We start from the raw sequence: 16680 nt of genomic DNA on the forward strand, positions 1-16680 counted from the left end.
TCAGAGTTAAAAGTTAAAGGGAAAAGATCTATCTAAAGACATAAATTCTGTTCTATGGCAGGCATAAGCCTGTGTTCTTTTCTTTGTAGCATTTGTCACCCAGAAAACCTCTGGCATTCTCTTAGAAGCTGGGAGGCAGAACCACCCCAAGGGCTCTGCTTGAGCTTTAGTCTTCTAACTTGAAGTGTGAGTGTTTGATCTTAAAAAAAAAAAAAAAAAAAGAAGAAGAAATACTTGATGCTGGGGAGTTCTCTTGATAGGTCAAACACAAAGAAGGACACTGTTTTTAACAATATGCTTTCAGAGACTCATATTCCCAATACGGAAATTCTTTCTTAGAAAGAATCCTGTAATCATCTTTGGTTAATGAGATCAGGAATAATAAAAGTATTTCTTTTTTCAATTGAGATATGCATAATTTATGGGAATCAAGGATTCTCTCCTAGATCAGGGCTTCTCAAACTTTAACTTAGACAGGGGTTGCCTACGGATCTTGTTAAAATCAGATTCTGATTCATGAATCTGACCTTTCTAATGAGCTCCCCGGTGGTGGCCATGTGGCTGGTTTAGAGACCACAGTTTGAGTAGCCAGGCCGTGGGAGTGAAGGGAGCAGAGTGGCCATAGTGAGAATCTTTTCGCAGAATAGACGGAACCACCAGAGCAGATGAGAAAGAAGACATCAGTCAATTCAGAGTTTCCCTTTTCTGGAATCTTCTAAAATCCCCCAGGGATGTTATTGCAAACCAGGACCTATAGGCCTTTGAGACACTGGTTCATATGCCTTTTCTTTCCCTTCTCCTGACCCCTTTTATGTGTATATGAAAGTCTATCGGGTCCACATCCATTGAACATCTGGTCCTCAGCTTTTTGGCAGTATTTCTCAAGTCTCTGACAATATAAGGAAGAATTTGTTTAAAGTAATGATGCAGAGCAAGCTGTGGGAGGAAAAGGCTTGTGTCTGTTTGGTCATCTGAGTATCACTCAACACCTAACACAGCACTTATCACATAATAGAGGTCAGTACATAGTTGTTGACTGAACCTGTGCTAGGGGTGTGGGATGACAGCAGAATGCGGGCCGTTTTCCAGGACCTGAGATCTGTCCAGCTGGGGACCTTGCCCTCCCCCGAGGCAATAATGCAATCAGAGCCAAGGAGATGTGCCACTTCCAGTTGCAACTTCTCATTTCTTCCCAGTGGCCAGTTGCGTGGTAGGACAGTTTTTCTCTTAATCAATTCGTTTTTAATTCTTTTGGCTTCTTTGATGTGGCTGTCAAAAGTGAGAGTATAGCAATGAACTATTTTCTCTGGCTCTGTTAATAGAAGAGCGCTCCTTTAGAGTGGCGATGGTAAGGTCTCAGTTAGTTGTCTTTCCTCACGGTTGAGAGTGTACTCTTCAAAGAATGGCAAGTTCATGGGCTACTACTTTTCCTGAGGTTTGTGTGTTTAGAGAGAGACAGCACAGATCAAGGATACTGTCTTGAGATTTTTCTTTTTTTTTCAAAAAGAGAAAAACTAACTCTCATGATTGCTCACTGATCTTTGCTGGTGACAGGTAAGATCACCAGCTTAGGGGTGATCTTTGCTTAGGGGGAGGGCAAAGCCCTCCCAGGGCTGGCTACTTGGTGAGAATCACTCATCCACGCCAGCAGTCCAGGGAGGCAAAAGGTTGCTGCTCGGTGAGCCCAGGGCTGGCTGTGTGAGCCATCTGGGTACAATAGCCACCACTGGAGGACACCCAAAGGCAGCATTTGGACCTGAAACAGCACCAGTCTAGGGGTCATGAATTTGGTTGTGTTGCTTACGGGCTGGGTGGTCTAATCTTGGTTGTGTTGCTTTCAAGCTGTGTGGTCTTGGGTAAGTCTCTTAACCTCTCTGATCATCAATTTACTCATCTATAAAATGAGATTCCAAATATTACTTTGCCCAACTTCTAGATTTTGTTATGGGCATAAAAATAATGTGCTTTAAAAAGTTAAAAAGTGCCATATGAATGTGAGGTGATGTATTATTCCTGTCTCTCATCCAAAAATGGGAAGCTGGAATTTAACAGACATGTTCTCATTAAAGCGTCTTCAGTTGGAGTTTGGATGACAGGCCAACAGCACTTGCTTCACTCAAGGACTGGTGCAGGAACTCCACGAGCCTTGTGTTAGTTGCTCTATATTATGCCATCAGTTTTGCTTTTTTTTTTTTTTTTTTTTTTAAGATTTTATGTATTTGACAGAGAGAGAGGCAGTGAGAGAGGGAGCACAAGTTAGGGGAGTGGGAGAGGGAGAAACAGCTTCCCACTGAGCAGGCAGCTGGATGCGGGGCTCGATCCCAGGACCCCGAAATCAGTCTTGAGCCAAAGGCAGATGCTTAACAACTGAGCCACCCAGGAGCTCCTATGCCACATTTTTTGGGAAACCAATCTTAGAATGTCCTTACAATTTCTGAAGAAAACCTTTTTACCTCAATAGAATTCCCAGTCACTGTTTCATTGGAAAAAAGTTCTGTGCTGAATACAAAGAGGGTGAGGCATTTTGCAGAATCCATTGATGGGGGATTCTGAGAATGGGAAATATGGCACAGACCCTTGGCTGGCTTGGAGAGACTCCGGCCAGAGAGGCTGTTACATCAGGACCTTGGAAGGGCAGGGTGGGAGCTAACTGGGATGCTGGCACATCTTCTAGAAGACCGCCTGACACAGTGGAACTTCATATAGCCGGAAAGCAGGACAGTAGCGGTAGTGACCAGAGTCCTCTCTGGGACACTATAGGATAAATCATGCAGGAAGGCCGTGGAGAGCACAGCAAAAGCCCTGGCTGAGAATCAGCTTACCTGAGTCTGCTTATCTGAAGTATCTCTAGGCAAGTCCTATAACTTCAGCGAGTCTCAGTGTCCTCATCTATGGATATGGTATTCTCTTTGCCTGTCTCAGAGGACCACTGAGGAAAACAAACATGGCCAAGTATGTAAGCCACTCTGTAAACTAAAAAGGCGCCATCACATTCTGGCATTACATTTTATGGGTAGTGGTAGTATAAATTGCTGGTGGCTCTGGCTTGAAATGAAATCAGGATCAGCTGTAAGCTTTAAGAAGGTTGCAAGGAGAGAGAAAATCTGTAGTCTACAGGGGTGGGTGGAGAAAGTCTGATAGAGAAAGGCATTTTGATTCTGGTTTTGCTAATCTTGCCCTTTAGCTGTCGCAGTACCCAGTACCAAGGTCTGGAGCCCCGGATCCTTTGTGCTCCAGGAAAACTCTCTCATTGTGTTCACCTTTGGGTTTATCTAAGTCTTGTACTTAGTGGGAGGCAGTGTTCACCTCTAAGTCATAGAACTGGAGAGATTCAGGGTTGTAATCGACTGTGTGGCCTAACCCTCAGCAGACCCTAAACCCCGTTGACCCTGGCCGAAGGCCTCCACTACAGTGTGGCTGTAGAAGCCTGTAAGCATGGGTGCTGAGTTCGCATCCTCCTGACCTCCCAGTGCCCAGCAGGCTCACATGGGTGAGCTCAGCCTGTCCCTATACAGCAGCCAGACGTTGCAGTGTTGGCACTGGAGGGGGGCCAGGGGGCAGGATGCTCTATATCTCCAAGTGAAAAGTGTTGGGATGGGGTACTGCTGTGGAGAAAAAGATCCTCCATAAAGGCTCGTTACAGGCCCTCCTTGATGAAGTGCAGTAATTTCTGGGGGATGGAACTGCTGCCCGTCAGTTGGCAGGGTGGCCAGAGGTGGGGCAGAGAGATTCCTGCAACAATGGAAAATGGGCTTTTCTGAGGTCAGGAACCTCCATGGTCCACACAAACATGGCGGCATGTGCTTTGCAGAGCTAGAACAAACAGCTCAGTCATGAGGGCCGTAGGGCCAGAAGAAATCCCATGAAAGCTCAAAAAATGAGGACCCACCCTCTCTCCCTCCCTTCCTTCCTACCTTCCTTCCTTCTGTCTGCAAGGAAACACTGTCTCCATTTCTTTCCTTGTCAACCCTGCCATGCTTGCCAGAGGACCCTTGGCCATGATTATCCTCCATGGGATGCGTGCTTTTCCAGCTGTGGCTGTAACACATTAATGAGTCATGAAAATAGACTAGCAATTCAAACAAAATGAAGTAGAATGAGGGGGGGAATGAATCACACATAATAAGAATTACTGTGGTTGCATGAAACATTGCTTTACTTGTGTCTTCCTGTATGGGTACAGAGAAATGACATAAAATTTCTTAATGGGGGTGTCCGTCAAAAAGTCTGAAAATCATAGTTCTAGAGAGTGAGTTACTTCATGCAAGGACCATGGCTCACTAGAACAAGGCAGATCATCTGATGTATATGTATCAGCTGAAAATAAGTAGTTGTAGGACGGGACTCCATGGTTAAGCAAGTCTTCATAATTTTTTCCCCTCCAGTGCCAGTTCTGGGGGGTACCACGTTCTTCTCCTTCCCTGTCCCGTGCCAAACAGAAATGCCTACGCTATAAGATAGTCTTGTAACCAGCCTGGGGAAGCCAGGGCTGCATTCAATTTACTTTAATTTCGAATGTGAGCAGCCCTTAATAAGACACCTAGGGAGGCTCTGTAAAGCATACCAGAATGGCTAGATCAGTCTGCGCCCTTCAGGTGCTTTGCCAAGGTGGAGCTGATTAGTACAGCAGTAATGGCAGAGAGACAGAAGTGCCAAATGCCACGAGATGTGAAAGAAGGGAGAGTAGTGTGAGGGGAGAGAAAGAGAACAAATGAAAATGTGTCACGAGGGTCGTCCAAGGGGGCATCAAAGGCTTAGGAGACACTGGACACCATCTTTGAAGAGTAGGTTGGTTTGGGTTTTGAGAGGAGACACTGGATGCCATCTTCGAAGAGTGAGTTGGTTTGGGTTTTGACAGGAAACACGAGGAGGAGAAGGGTGCTGAAACACCCACTGGAGGTACCCCACCTCCCTATCTTTCAGGGCAGACAGCTGGTCTCCCTGCAGCAGGTGGTGTGGATGGGTTTGCTGCTATCAGCCAATAGTCTTGATGAGATACTCGTACATTTTCCTTGCCATCTGCTGCCTTTTGCAGCCAATAGCAGGTGTATGCTGCCTTCAGAAGCAGAGCTTCGGGGCTGGCTGGTGAGAGGGCTGTGAATCTGAATGGGAGTATTAAACATAGATATTAAATATTGGACATCTAGCAAGAGCAAGGTAGCTCAAGCCTGTCTGACTGGGTTATGTTTTCACCTTTGGTTTCTTGGTGATTGTTAAATTACTTTGAGTCATGCCCCTCATTTACTTTTCTGTGTATCAAGTTCAGTGACACCTGCCTCTCATGTCATTTTCAGTGTCTGTGTTGTCACCTAGAATGCCTCAGTCTGGTGACATATGAAGAAATAAGTTTTTTTTTTACTATGTTGCATTAGAACACATTGGACATTCTGTCAGAACTTAAATAAAAAGGGCTGTCTCTCCTAAGTGTTATGTTGTTTTTACCACTGGCCTCATCCACTGTGGAGTCTAGAGACAGTTCCCAACTTGGATAGCTAACCAAGATGGCGGGGCTGGCATTTGCAATGAAAACCAATTCCCTCTGATTTGTGTCTGTTTTCAGAACCAGTATGACTCAGAGCCGCAGTTCCTACTCCTTGAACAAACAGCTCATCATTAACATGGAGCCCCTGAAGCCCCTGCTGCCTTCCCCCAATGAACAAGAAGAGGAACTTCCATTGGGTGAGGGTAAGTACCCTTCCTTCCAGAAGTTGGCATTGCAGGCTTACCATGGCGGGACGAGTGAGGCGCCAATCCTGGGTACCTAGGTAATGTTTGGGGTTGGGGATGGAATGAATCATAAACTATTTCTTATAAGTAGGCTGTTTGCTTCTGGAAGACTGTATTATTTTGAGAGTTATAGCAGTTTCTCCAGGAAAAAGCACATGGATACAAAGTAGTCCTAAAAATTATGTGTTAAAGCAGTAATGCTGTTAGCCAACCCCCCCCCCCCCCACCAGTGTGGTAGCCACTTGCAATGCATGGCTGTTTAAAACTAAGTTTAAATTCATTAAAATTAAAAATTAAGTTCTAGTCACATAAACTGCATTTCCAATGAGTGATAGCCACATGTGGCTAATGGCTGCCATCATGGGGAGGTCAGACCAAGAACATTTCCACCACTGTAGAAAGTTCTACTGAATGGTAAGTTTTTATTATAATTAAATTAGTGGTTGTAAAGAATTCTCTGTAAGTCTTTATATTGGTCATTCTGTTCTACCTCACTATTTCTTCATACTTACATACCATTTTCTTAGGCCTTTCTCTGATAGTTTTTTTTTTTTAAGATTTTATTTATTTATTTGATGGACAGAGATCACAAGTAGGCAGAGAGGCAGGCAGAGAGAGAGAGGGAGAAGCAGGCTCCCTGCTGAGCAGAGAGCCCGATGCGGGGCTCGATGCGGGGCTCGATCCCAGGACCCTGAGATCATGACCCAAGCCGAAGGCAGAGGCTTAACCCACTGAGCCATCCAGGCACCCCACTCTGATAGTTTTGATACAAGCTAAAACACATATAGTCCACCTCAACCCAAAAGCTGTTGTATTTTTAAGGTCCTACTATATGTGCATCTAGGCCTTTTTGGCTTTTAAGGACTTTACTTCCTTCAGAGACGAATCTCCCCACACTGTTTGCTGGAGACATTTCAGAGGCAAATCTCCCACATGAATTATCAAGGTATATTCTAAAATGCACTCAAAATAAAGTTATTAGAACCCTGAACACAAACACAACATGATTTTCCTTAGTGACTTGGGTTTCATTACTTAAAATATGGATACTGGGCAGTTTCAAGAGGGCAGGTCTCTCTGTCCCCAAAGACCTCCTTCAGCTGCAGCTTCGATTCTCGAATCCCATCCACAGGGGAAAACCCTGCAGCCTACAATGAGTGTGTGGCTTGGGATGCAAATACCCTTGGGAGAAGGAGCAGCAGGTACTTCGCGCTAAAGTGTAAATAATTTTTAGTAAGTCTTTTCCTGAGAGGAAGCTTAATGGCTAGGAGGAGAACTGGACAGCTTAGATTCCCCAAATTCCTTGAGTGGAAAGAAAGCATTGCAAGATAGGAAGTGTGGGGCCTCAGGAGACATCCTTATCCCCAGCTGAGCCACAAGGTGGTGACAAGGAGAATGGCCTTGGTCTACTCCTGGCCTGTGCTCTTGGTCTTAGCAACTAACTCTGTTAAATTCCCAAGGGTCTCTGGGTCCATGTTGCTTGTGTATATTTTCCAGCACCCTGTCTGATTTTATATGTTTTTCACCTGTAATAAAAGTAGCTTTCATTTCTGATCCCCAGGCATTTTTCTGGACTTCCTCTTGTAGAGAAGGAAAAATTCTTCCTCTTTGAGGTCTTTCAACTGGACCAAGATTTAATTTACATAAAACAAATTAACAGGAGAGAAAACCCTCAAGTTTTATTATGTGCACATGGAGGCCCCAAAATGAAATTGAGACCTAAAGAAGTGATTAAAGCAGGCAGTTTATATACGTTTCAGACAAAGAGACAATAAATTTGGTAGGAATTGACAGGATAAAGAAAACAGGTGTTTGGGAGCTTTAATTATTAGGGAATTCTAAGCAGACATTAGGCTAGCATCTAGTAGATTGGAAAAAAGTAACAAGGTTTGTACAGCTTTCTTAGCTTTGAAGTCCTTATCTCTGGTGACAAGGATGTCTTCTTCTTTTTTTTTTTTTTCGAAGGTTTTATTTATTTATCAGAGAAAGAGACAGACAGAGTGTAAGCAGAGGGAGGGAGAAGCATGCTCTCTGCTGAGCAAGGAGCCTGATGCGGGACCCGATCCCAGAACCCAGGGGTAATGACCTGAGCCGAAGGCGATGCTTAACTGGCTGAGCTACCCAGGGGCCCTGACAAGGATATCCTTTTGCTTCTCATTAGAGGGAGGGTGTTTTCCATAATGGAGATTTTTTTCCTGCTCAGAGGGACAGAGGAGGGTCCAAGTGACCTTGCACTGGTCACTTACCAAGTAGCTTCAATTCAAAATAATCAATATGAACTGTGATACATTTTGAGTGGCTTGCCCTTGACCCTTACATATTTCTGTACCTGGAATATTTGGTTTAATGGAATCCACTTTCACTGGAAGTCATGATTCTCCCAAGGTTGAATGGAGAAGAGAAAAGGAAAAGGAACAACCCAAGCCTGGGGCTGTGACTGTGTTTTGTCTACAGAGGTGGAAACCTAGATGGGAACAAATATTCCATGGGGATTATGGAAGTCAGGTCACTCTGGCCCTAGGAGTCACCCCTCAGGATATAACAGGGAACTGGGCAAGCTTTCCCCTGGGCCCTTTACCCCATTCACTTAAAAGTCATTTTGCTCCATTTTCTCTAATGAGGTTCCACTGCTAAATCCTCATCTTAACTTTAACACAAACGCTATGGACAAGAGACACATGCGTTATAATGAACTGCAATAAAAATAAAAATTTTCATGATATATGATAAGAATCCATAAACAACCTTTTCAGTTTTTCCAGTTACTTAAAGAAAAATCTTAAATTCTTTCACTAGCTATAAAGTCAAACTGATAGGTTACTCTCTTAAAAAGTCCAAAACGGCTCTATAAATATCTAAGAAAACTTTTTTTTTTTTTATTAGGAAGTCCCCTTATGGGACATCTTGTGGGTTTTGAAGCTCAGACAAATCCTATCAATCTCCAGGATACAGAATCAACTTAAAAGGGAAAGAAGTAAAGGCGGCCGTATTTTACTATTAAGTAAGTGTCTAGTGAATTGAATGACCTTCTCAGTCTACAGAAAGAGAGCAAAATCATTTTAGGTACCATGAAATTCAGAGTTATGATTCCCACAGTGAAACTAGCTCTGTGTTTTGTTTTTTTTTTTTTTTAAATTTTATTTATTTGACAGAGAGATCACAAATAGGCAGAGAGGCAGGCAGAGAGAGGGGGGAAGCAGGCTCTCTGCTCGGCAGGGACTCTATCCCAGGACCCTGACATCATGACCTGAGCTGAAGGCAGAGGCTTAACCCACTGAGCCACCCAGGCGCCCCAAGCTCTGTGTTCTTGATACCATTAGATCTCTGTTAACTAATTTAGAGTCTGATTCTGCTCCATGTCTTGTCTTTGAGTATCAGGCAGTGGAATTTAGACATTCCATAGGGATAAATATTTTATAGATTTGTATTTCTCTGGTATATAAAGAGAAGAGAGGCAGAAACCACCGCTTTAAACAAAGATATCTCCACCTTTGTGGATGGACTGTCTTTCTTAATACATACAGTGTAATGAATTGAGTTTCATCTTTGTATTTTGATATTATAGTGCTTTTTATGCTTCACCAAGAGCCAAATTGAAAGAAGCTAGGAATTCATTCATTCCTTAATGCAACATCTATGGCAAATACAACCAGTATAACTGGTAGACCACACTTAGCGTGTGCAGGTTGCTTTAGCCTTATAAAGATGTAGATGCTGTCTTCCTCAAGGCTCACAGCCTGTTGGCGACACACCAATGAAATCACAGAGGTGATGAGTAGGTTCTGGTCTTGCCAATTGAAGGTGTGCTCACTTTTCTGTGTGCCTCATGAGATCTCAGTGCTTCAAGCTACCTGGAGAGTGTCTTGTCCCCTTTAGTTGGATTAGAGTGTCTGACATAAAACTGACTGACAGGCAGAGGGAGTTGTGAGTGGCCTGATCTGCCTGCACTGGTTGCTGGTGTGGCTTTGGGGAAGAAAGGTCAGGGAAAAGTGAAAAAGGGCAGGCAAACTTAAAGGACCAGATCATGATGGGTCTCCATGACTTGCTAAGGAGAGTTTAAACTTGAACCTGAGGGTACTTGGGAGGCACTGGAGGATTTCAGGCATGACAATGGCCTGATTGGAATTATGGTTTATATCATTTGTGGGGTAAAGGGGGCAGATTTGAGGCAGGTGTGGCAGGAGCAGAGTTTTTCAGTGTCAGCACCATTGACATCTTTTTGTTGGGGGCTGTCCTGAGCTTTGTAGGATGTTGAGCGGCATCCTTGGCTTTTACGCAGCAGATGCCAGTAGTATCCCACCTGTCTTGATAACCAAAAATGTCTCCAGGTGTTGTCAGGTGTCCCCTGGGGAATAAAACTGCCCTCTGGCTGAGACTGTCTGGGTTGGAGGCAGAGAGACCACACAGGAGCCCTTGCACAAACCCAGAAAATAGGTAACCAAGGGCTGAATGAGACAGAGGGAGTGGACTCAGGAGGAGGCAGTGCGTCTAAGCTAATAAAGTGGTAGAGTTGTTGAGAAAGGCTCACTGCTTCCCCCTGGCAGGTGGGCAGCCCGGGGACTCCTGTCCAGGCTCTGCCCTTGTCTCTGAGGCTCTGAGAGTGAATCTGTAAGGAGGGGACTGCTGAGGCACAGGAAGGCTTAAGTGACATTGGAGCCCTTGAGAGAGTTACACACTGTGCATTGCTTTGCTGAGCTTCAGACGTGGAGTGGAGAATGCTGGGACATCACTATTCCCTAACTCTGTATAGTGATTCAGATTCTTATTTTGGGGAATTTCAAGCCATATGTTTTGGAACTGGATCCAAGAACAGGTCAAGGCTGACAGTCTGAGTTAAAAGAGTTGTCTTGTTAGGAATTTTTAAAAAAAGGTTGGGAGAAGAAAGAAGGTCTTAACCGTGACCCTTGGAGGCACAGTCTCTGTGAGGTCCTGGGAAGATCCTGGCACCTTGTCTCACATGGGTGCCATGGTGGTGGCGTTTGTGCGGCCATCATGACTCTCTGGGGTTATAACCACTCATTTGTCTGACAAGGTCTTTCTATTCTGCCTAGAGCTTCATGCTTCTCAAAGACAGCTGTGGAGAGCATGATTGCCCAGATTAGCCCAGTGGCACTCTGGGAGAATGTGTGACCCCATTCATTCACACGACAGGACAGCTGGAATATTAGCTGTGAAGTATTGGCTGTGTCTGGGTAGAGAAAAAAAAACAAAATCCACTCCTAGGCACCACTAGGCAACAGGAAAGTTCAGTACTGCCCCAGAGTTGCTCAGCTACAGGATCCAAGTAGATTAATGCTATGGAAAACTTTCTCTGAGAATGGGCAGTCCATTTGCAAAGTGTTATGAGGAACTTATGAAAATTTCGAGAGGGGGCGCCTTGGTGGCTCAGTCATTAAGCATCTGCCTTTGGCTCAGGTCATGATCTCAGAGTCTTGGGTTTGAGCCCTGCATTGGGCTCCCTGCTGAGCAGACAGCCTGCTTCTCCCTCTCCCTCTGCTGCCCCCCTGCTTGTGCATGCGTGCTCTCTTTCTCTGTCAAATAAATAAATAAAATCTTTGGGAAAAAAAAAAAAAGAAAAGAAAATTTCAGGAGAAGGAAAAAATTGAAAGTGGGAATTGTTCAGGGTAAAAATGGTATTTTAAGGAGTCATTAATCTGAATAAAATCACATGCCATATGGAGGTACGGTCTCCATAGTGTGGGTAGCAATATGCTTGGTGGAGTGTAATTTTTGTTACAGGAGAATGCTGGACTACGGTAAAGAAAGTGAATAACAGTAATCACATGGGACTTTGTAGCTGGCAATTAGTGACACCCAGTGAACATCACTCTGGTCTACCAGAGCAGTGGGGCAGGCAGGCATAAATAAATAGGCAGGAAACCATGCTTTCTTCCCCTTGATAGCAAAAACTGCATAAGAGTTGAAAGTGTTTGACACCCTCTGCTAGCAAACAAAAGCACAGTGGGGACACCCGAATTTCCATAAAGGAGTGTCTTCAAGGGTGGCAATGTGGTTGGACTGAAGGTGGCTTCAAGCTGCACTTGCTTCTTGAGAACTTGATTTGCTTCTTGCACTTGCTTCTTCTTGCACTTGATTGAGAATGTGCCTGCACCTGTGAAATAGGTTGGAAATGAAAGTGATGATGGAAAAGATGGAATAGAATAGATGGAAATTAAGGAGAGTGGTAAAACTAGCTCTCCTATGCCACCATTTAGCTGTGTGTGTGTGTGTGTGTGTGTGTCTGTCCTTGGGAAGTGTTTGTGTGTGTTTGCTTATGGGTGTTTGAGTGTGTGCACGTGTCACAGATGGGGCTTTGTGTGTGGAGAGGCAAGAGTGTGTTTAAAGGGTTGTTTACACTGTCTAGCCCTAGCCGTAGATTTCTTAAGATGATGTCATTGAAATTCCAGAAAGTCTGTGTGTTCACCCGTGGAAGGTATTTTGAGCATATGAAAGGAGTATTGTCCTCATCATCAACCATGCTCTATCCTCGACCCCCTCTTTTCCAAGCCAACACATAACAGGTGACCTGTGGGGTCTACTGCATTTTCGCATCTTAGGGTCTTTCTTTTATTTTTATCTGAGTATAGTTGACACACGATGTTACATTATTTCAGGTGTGCAGCCTAGTGATTTGACAAGTCTACACATTGTGCTCAGCTCCCCACAAGTGTAGCTGTCATCTGTCACCATACAACCCTATTGCATTATCACTGACTTTATGTCATGCCTTATAATCCCCAATTTGTTCATTCCATAACTGGAAGCCCGTGTCTCCCTCTATCCTTCATCTGTTTTGCCCATCCTTCCCTCCAGCCCTCTGGGAACCATCAGTTTGTTCTCCGTATTTGTATGTCTGATTCTGCTTTATGTTGGACTGTTTATTCATGTATTTTTTTATATTCCATATATGAATGAAATCATATGGTATTTGTTTTTCTCCATCTGACTTATTTCACTTAACATGATACCCTCTAGGTCCATCCATGTTGTCACAAATGGCACAATTTCATCCTTTTTAATGGCTGCATAGTATATGTATATAACACATCTTCCTTATCTGTTCATCTACTGGTGGACACTTAGCTTGCTTCCATATCTTGAATATTACAAATAACTCTGCAAGAAACATAGGGATGCATATATTTTCTTGAATTGTTTTTGAATGTTTTTGCTTCTACTAGGTAAATACCCAGTAGTGAAGCTACTTAATCATATAATATTTCTATTTTTAATTTAAAAAAATTTTTTTTATTTTTATTTTTTTAAATTTTTAAATTTTTTATTTTTTATAAACATATATTTTTATCCCCAGGGGTACAGGTCTGTGAATCGCCAGGTTTACACACTTTACAGCACTCACCAAAGCACATACCCTCCCCAATGTCCATAACCCCACCCCACTTCTCCCAATCCCCCTCCCCCCCAGCAACCCTCAGTTTGTTTTGTGAGATTAAGAGTCACTTATGGTTTGTCTCCCTCCCAATCCCATCTTGTTTCATTGATTCTTCTCCTACCCACTTAAGCCCCCATGTTGCATCACCACTTCCTCATATCAGGGAGATCACATGATAGTTGTCTTTCTCCGCTTGACTTATTTCGCTAAGCATGATACGCTCTAGTTCCATCCATGTTGTCGCAAATGGCAAGATTTCATTTCTTTTGATGGCTGCATAGTATTCCATTGTGTATATATACCACATCTTCTTGATCCATTCATCTGTTGATGGACATCTAGGTTCTTTCCATAGTTTGGCTATTGTGGACATTGCTGCCATAAACATTCAGGTGCACGTGCCCCTTTGGATCACTACGTTTGTATCTTTAGGGTAAATACCCAGTAGTGCAATTGCTGGGTCATAGGGCAGTTCTATTTTCAACATTTTGAGGAACCTCCATGCTGTTTTCCAGAGTGGTTGCACCAGCTTGCATTCCCACCAACAGTGTAGGAGGGTTCCCCTTTCTCCACATCCTCGCCAGCATCTGTCATTTCCTGACTTATTAATTTTAGCCATTCTGACTGGTGTGAGGTGATATCTCATTGTGGTTTTGATTTGTATTTCCCTGATGCTATTTTTAATTTTTGAAGAGCCTCCATATTGTTTTCCATAGTGGTTGTACCAATTTACATTCTCATCAACAGTTTACAAGGGTTTTTTTTTTCCCTCTACATACTCCCCAATTCTTGTTATTTCTTGTCTTTTTGATTTTTGCTATTCTGACAGGTGTGAGCTGATATCTCATTGTGGTTTTGATTTGCATTTTCCTGATGATTAGCAACCTTGAGTATCTTTTCATATGCCTGTTGGCCATCTGTATGTGTTCTTTGGAAAAATGTCAATTCAAGTCTTCTGCCCATTTTTTAATTAGATTTTTGGGTTTTTTGATGTTGAGTTATGTAAGTTCTTTTTATGTTTTAGATACTAACCTTTTACCAGATATATCATTTGCAAATATTTTCTCCCATTCAATAGATTGCCTTTTCTTTTTGTTGATTGTTTCCTTCACTGTGCAGAAGCTTTTTATTCTGATGTAGTTCCAATAGTTTATTTTTGCTTTTTTTGTGTGTGTTTCCCTGCTTGTGTGTGTTTGTTTTGCTTTTGCTTGTCTTGGGAGACATGTTTAGAAAAGTGTTATTATTGCCAATGTCAGAGAAATTACTGCCTATGCTCTCTTCCCACATTTTTATGGTTTCAGGTCTCACATTTGGGTCTTTAATCCATTTTGAGTTTATTTTTATGTATGTTGTAAGAAAGTGGTCCCATTTCATTTTTCTGCAATGTCACTGTTCAGTTTTCCCCGCACCAGTTGTTGAAGAGACTGTCTTTTTCCCATTGGATATTTTTGCCTCCTTTGTCATAGATTAGTTGACCATATAATCGTGAGTTTATTTCTGGGGTCTCTATTCTATTCTATTGATCTTTGTGACTACTTTTTGTGCCCGTACCATGCTGTTTTGATTACTGCAGATTTATAGTGTATCTTAAAATCTGGGATTCTGATAACTCCAGCTTTGTTCCTCTTTCTCAAGATTGGTTCAGCAATTCATTATTATTTATTATTATTTGTTCTAGTTCTGTGAAAAATGCTGTTGGTATTTTGATAAGAATTACATTGCATCTGTAGATTGCTTTGGGTAGTATGGACATTGTAACAATAGTAATTCTTCCAATCCATGAACATGGGATATCTTTCCATTTGCTTGTGTCATCTTCAGTTTTTTTTTTCGTGAATGTTTTATAGTTTTCAGGGTACAGGTCTTTCACCAGTTTGGTTGAGTTTATTTCTAAGTATTTTATCATTCTTGGATAATGGAAATCCCTTTCTCTGGAGGTCATGATTCTCCCAAGGTTGAATGGAGAAGAGAAAAGGAAAAGGAACAACCCAAGCCTGGAGCTATGACTGTGTTTTGTCTACAAAGGTAGAAACCTAGATGGGAACAAATATTCCATGGGGAATATGGGATAGAATAGAGACCCCAGAAATAAACTCACTCTGTTATGTCCTGAGTCACCCCTCAGGACATAACAGGGAACTGGGCAATTGTTAATTTCTCCTTCTACTTTGTTATTAGTACCCAATTAGTACTGATTCATACCAATAACTGGGTGTTAAATTTGTATCCTGCAACTTTCCTGAATTCATTTATTACTTTTAGCAGTGTTTTGGTAGAGTTTAAGGGTTTTCTGTATATAGTATGTCATCAGCAAATAGTGACAATCTAACTTCTTTACCAACATGGAAGTTTTTTTTTCAAAAGATTTGTTTTTTATTTTAGAGAGAGAATAGAGAGAGAGGCAGAGGGAGATTGAGAGAGAAAGAATTCTCAAGCAGACTCCCCACTGAACAGGATCCCAACTTGGGGCTTGATCCCAGGACCCTGAGGTCATGACTTGAGCTGAAATCAAGAGTCAGAGGCTTAACTGAGTCATTCAGGCACCCCAGTATGGATGCATTTTATTTCTTGACTGATTGTTGTGGCTAAGACTTCCAGTACTATGTTGAATAAAAGTGGCAAGACTGGACATCCTTGTCTTGTTGCTGATCTTAGAGGAACAGCTCTTAGTTTTTCTGCACTGAGTAGCTTGTGGGTTTGTAATTCATGGTCCTTATGTTGAGGTATGTTCCCTCTAAGCCCACTTTGTTGAGACTTTTTATCATGAATGGATGTTGGGTTTCATCAAATGCTTTCTCTGGCACCTATGAGGTGATCATAGGATTTTTATCCTTCATTTTCTTCATGTGGTGTATCACACTGATTGATTGGCAGCTTTTGAATTATCCTTGCAACCCCAGAATAAATCCCATATGATCATAGTGAATAACCCTTTTAATGTAGTGTTAAATGTGGTTTGCTAATACTATGTTGAGGATTTTTGTATCTATATTCATCATGGATATTGGCCTATAGTTTTCTTTTTTTGGTCTTATTGTTGGTTTTTGTATCAGGGTAATACTGGTCTTATAGAATATATTTGGAAGCGTCCCCTTCTCTTCTATTTTTTTGAATAATTTCAAGAAAATAAGTATCAACTCTTCTTTCACTGTTTTATAGAATTCACCTGTGAATCTGTGTGGTTCTAGACTTTTATTTTTTGGTAGTCTTTTTTAATAACAAATTAAATTTTGTTATTAGTGATCTGTCCAGATTTTCTATTTCTTTCTGATTCAATTTTGGAAGAGGTTTTATAGGAATTTATCCATTTTTTTTCTAGGTTGTCCAGTTTGTTGACATGTAATTTTTTATAGTATTCTCTTATAATCTTTTGTATTTCTGTGATGTCAGTTGTTATTTTCCTTGTTTCTCATTTTATTAATTTGGGTCCTTTTTCTTTTTCCCTTGATGGGTCTGGCTAAAGGTTTATCAGTTTTGTGTATCTTTTCAAAGAACCAGCTCTTGGTTTCATTGATCCTTTCTACTGCTTTTTAGTCTCTATTTCATTTGTTCATTCTCTG

The 16680-nt window shown here is 42.2% G+C and overlaps 1 protein-coding gene across 3 annotated transcripts in view; it reads left to right on the forward strand.

The window, feature by feature from the left end:
• The window catches only part of FRMD3 (FERM domain containing 3), a 307544-nt gene that overhangs the window by 235935 nt on the left and 54929 nt on the right, over window positions 1–16680 (forward strand). For all 3 annotated transcript variants that reach the window (XM_032307067.1, XM_032307066.1, XM_032307068.1), the window contains one exon: window positions 5561–5685. In XM_032307067.1, the coding sequence (XP_032162958.1) occupies window positions 5561–5685 (125 nt within the window). The remainder of the gene's footprint in view (window positions 1–5560; window positions 5686–16680) is intronic.

This window comes from Mustela erminea, chromosome 12, assembly GCF_009829155.1.
Source record: "Mustela erminea isolate mMusErm1 chromosome 12, mMusErm1.Pri, whole genome shotgun sequence".
NCBI classification, from domain to species: domain Eukaryota; kingdom Metazoa; phylum Chordata; class Mammalia; order Carnivora; family Mustelidae; genus Mustela; species Mustela erminea.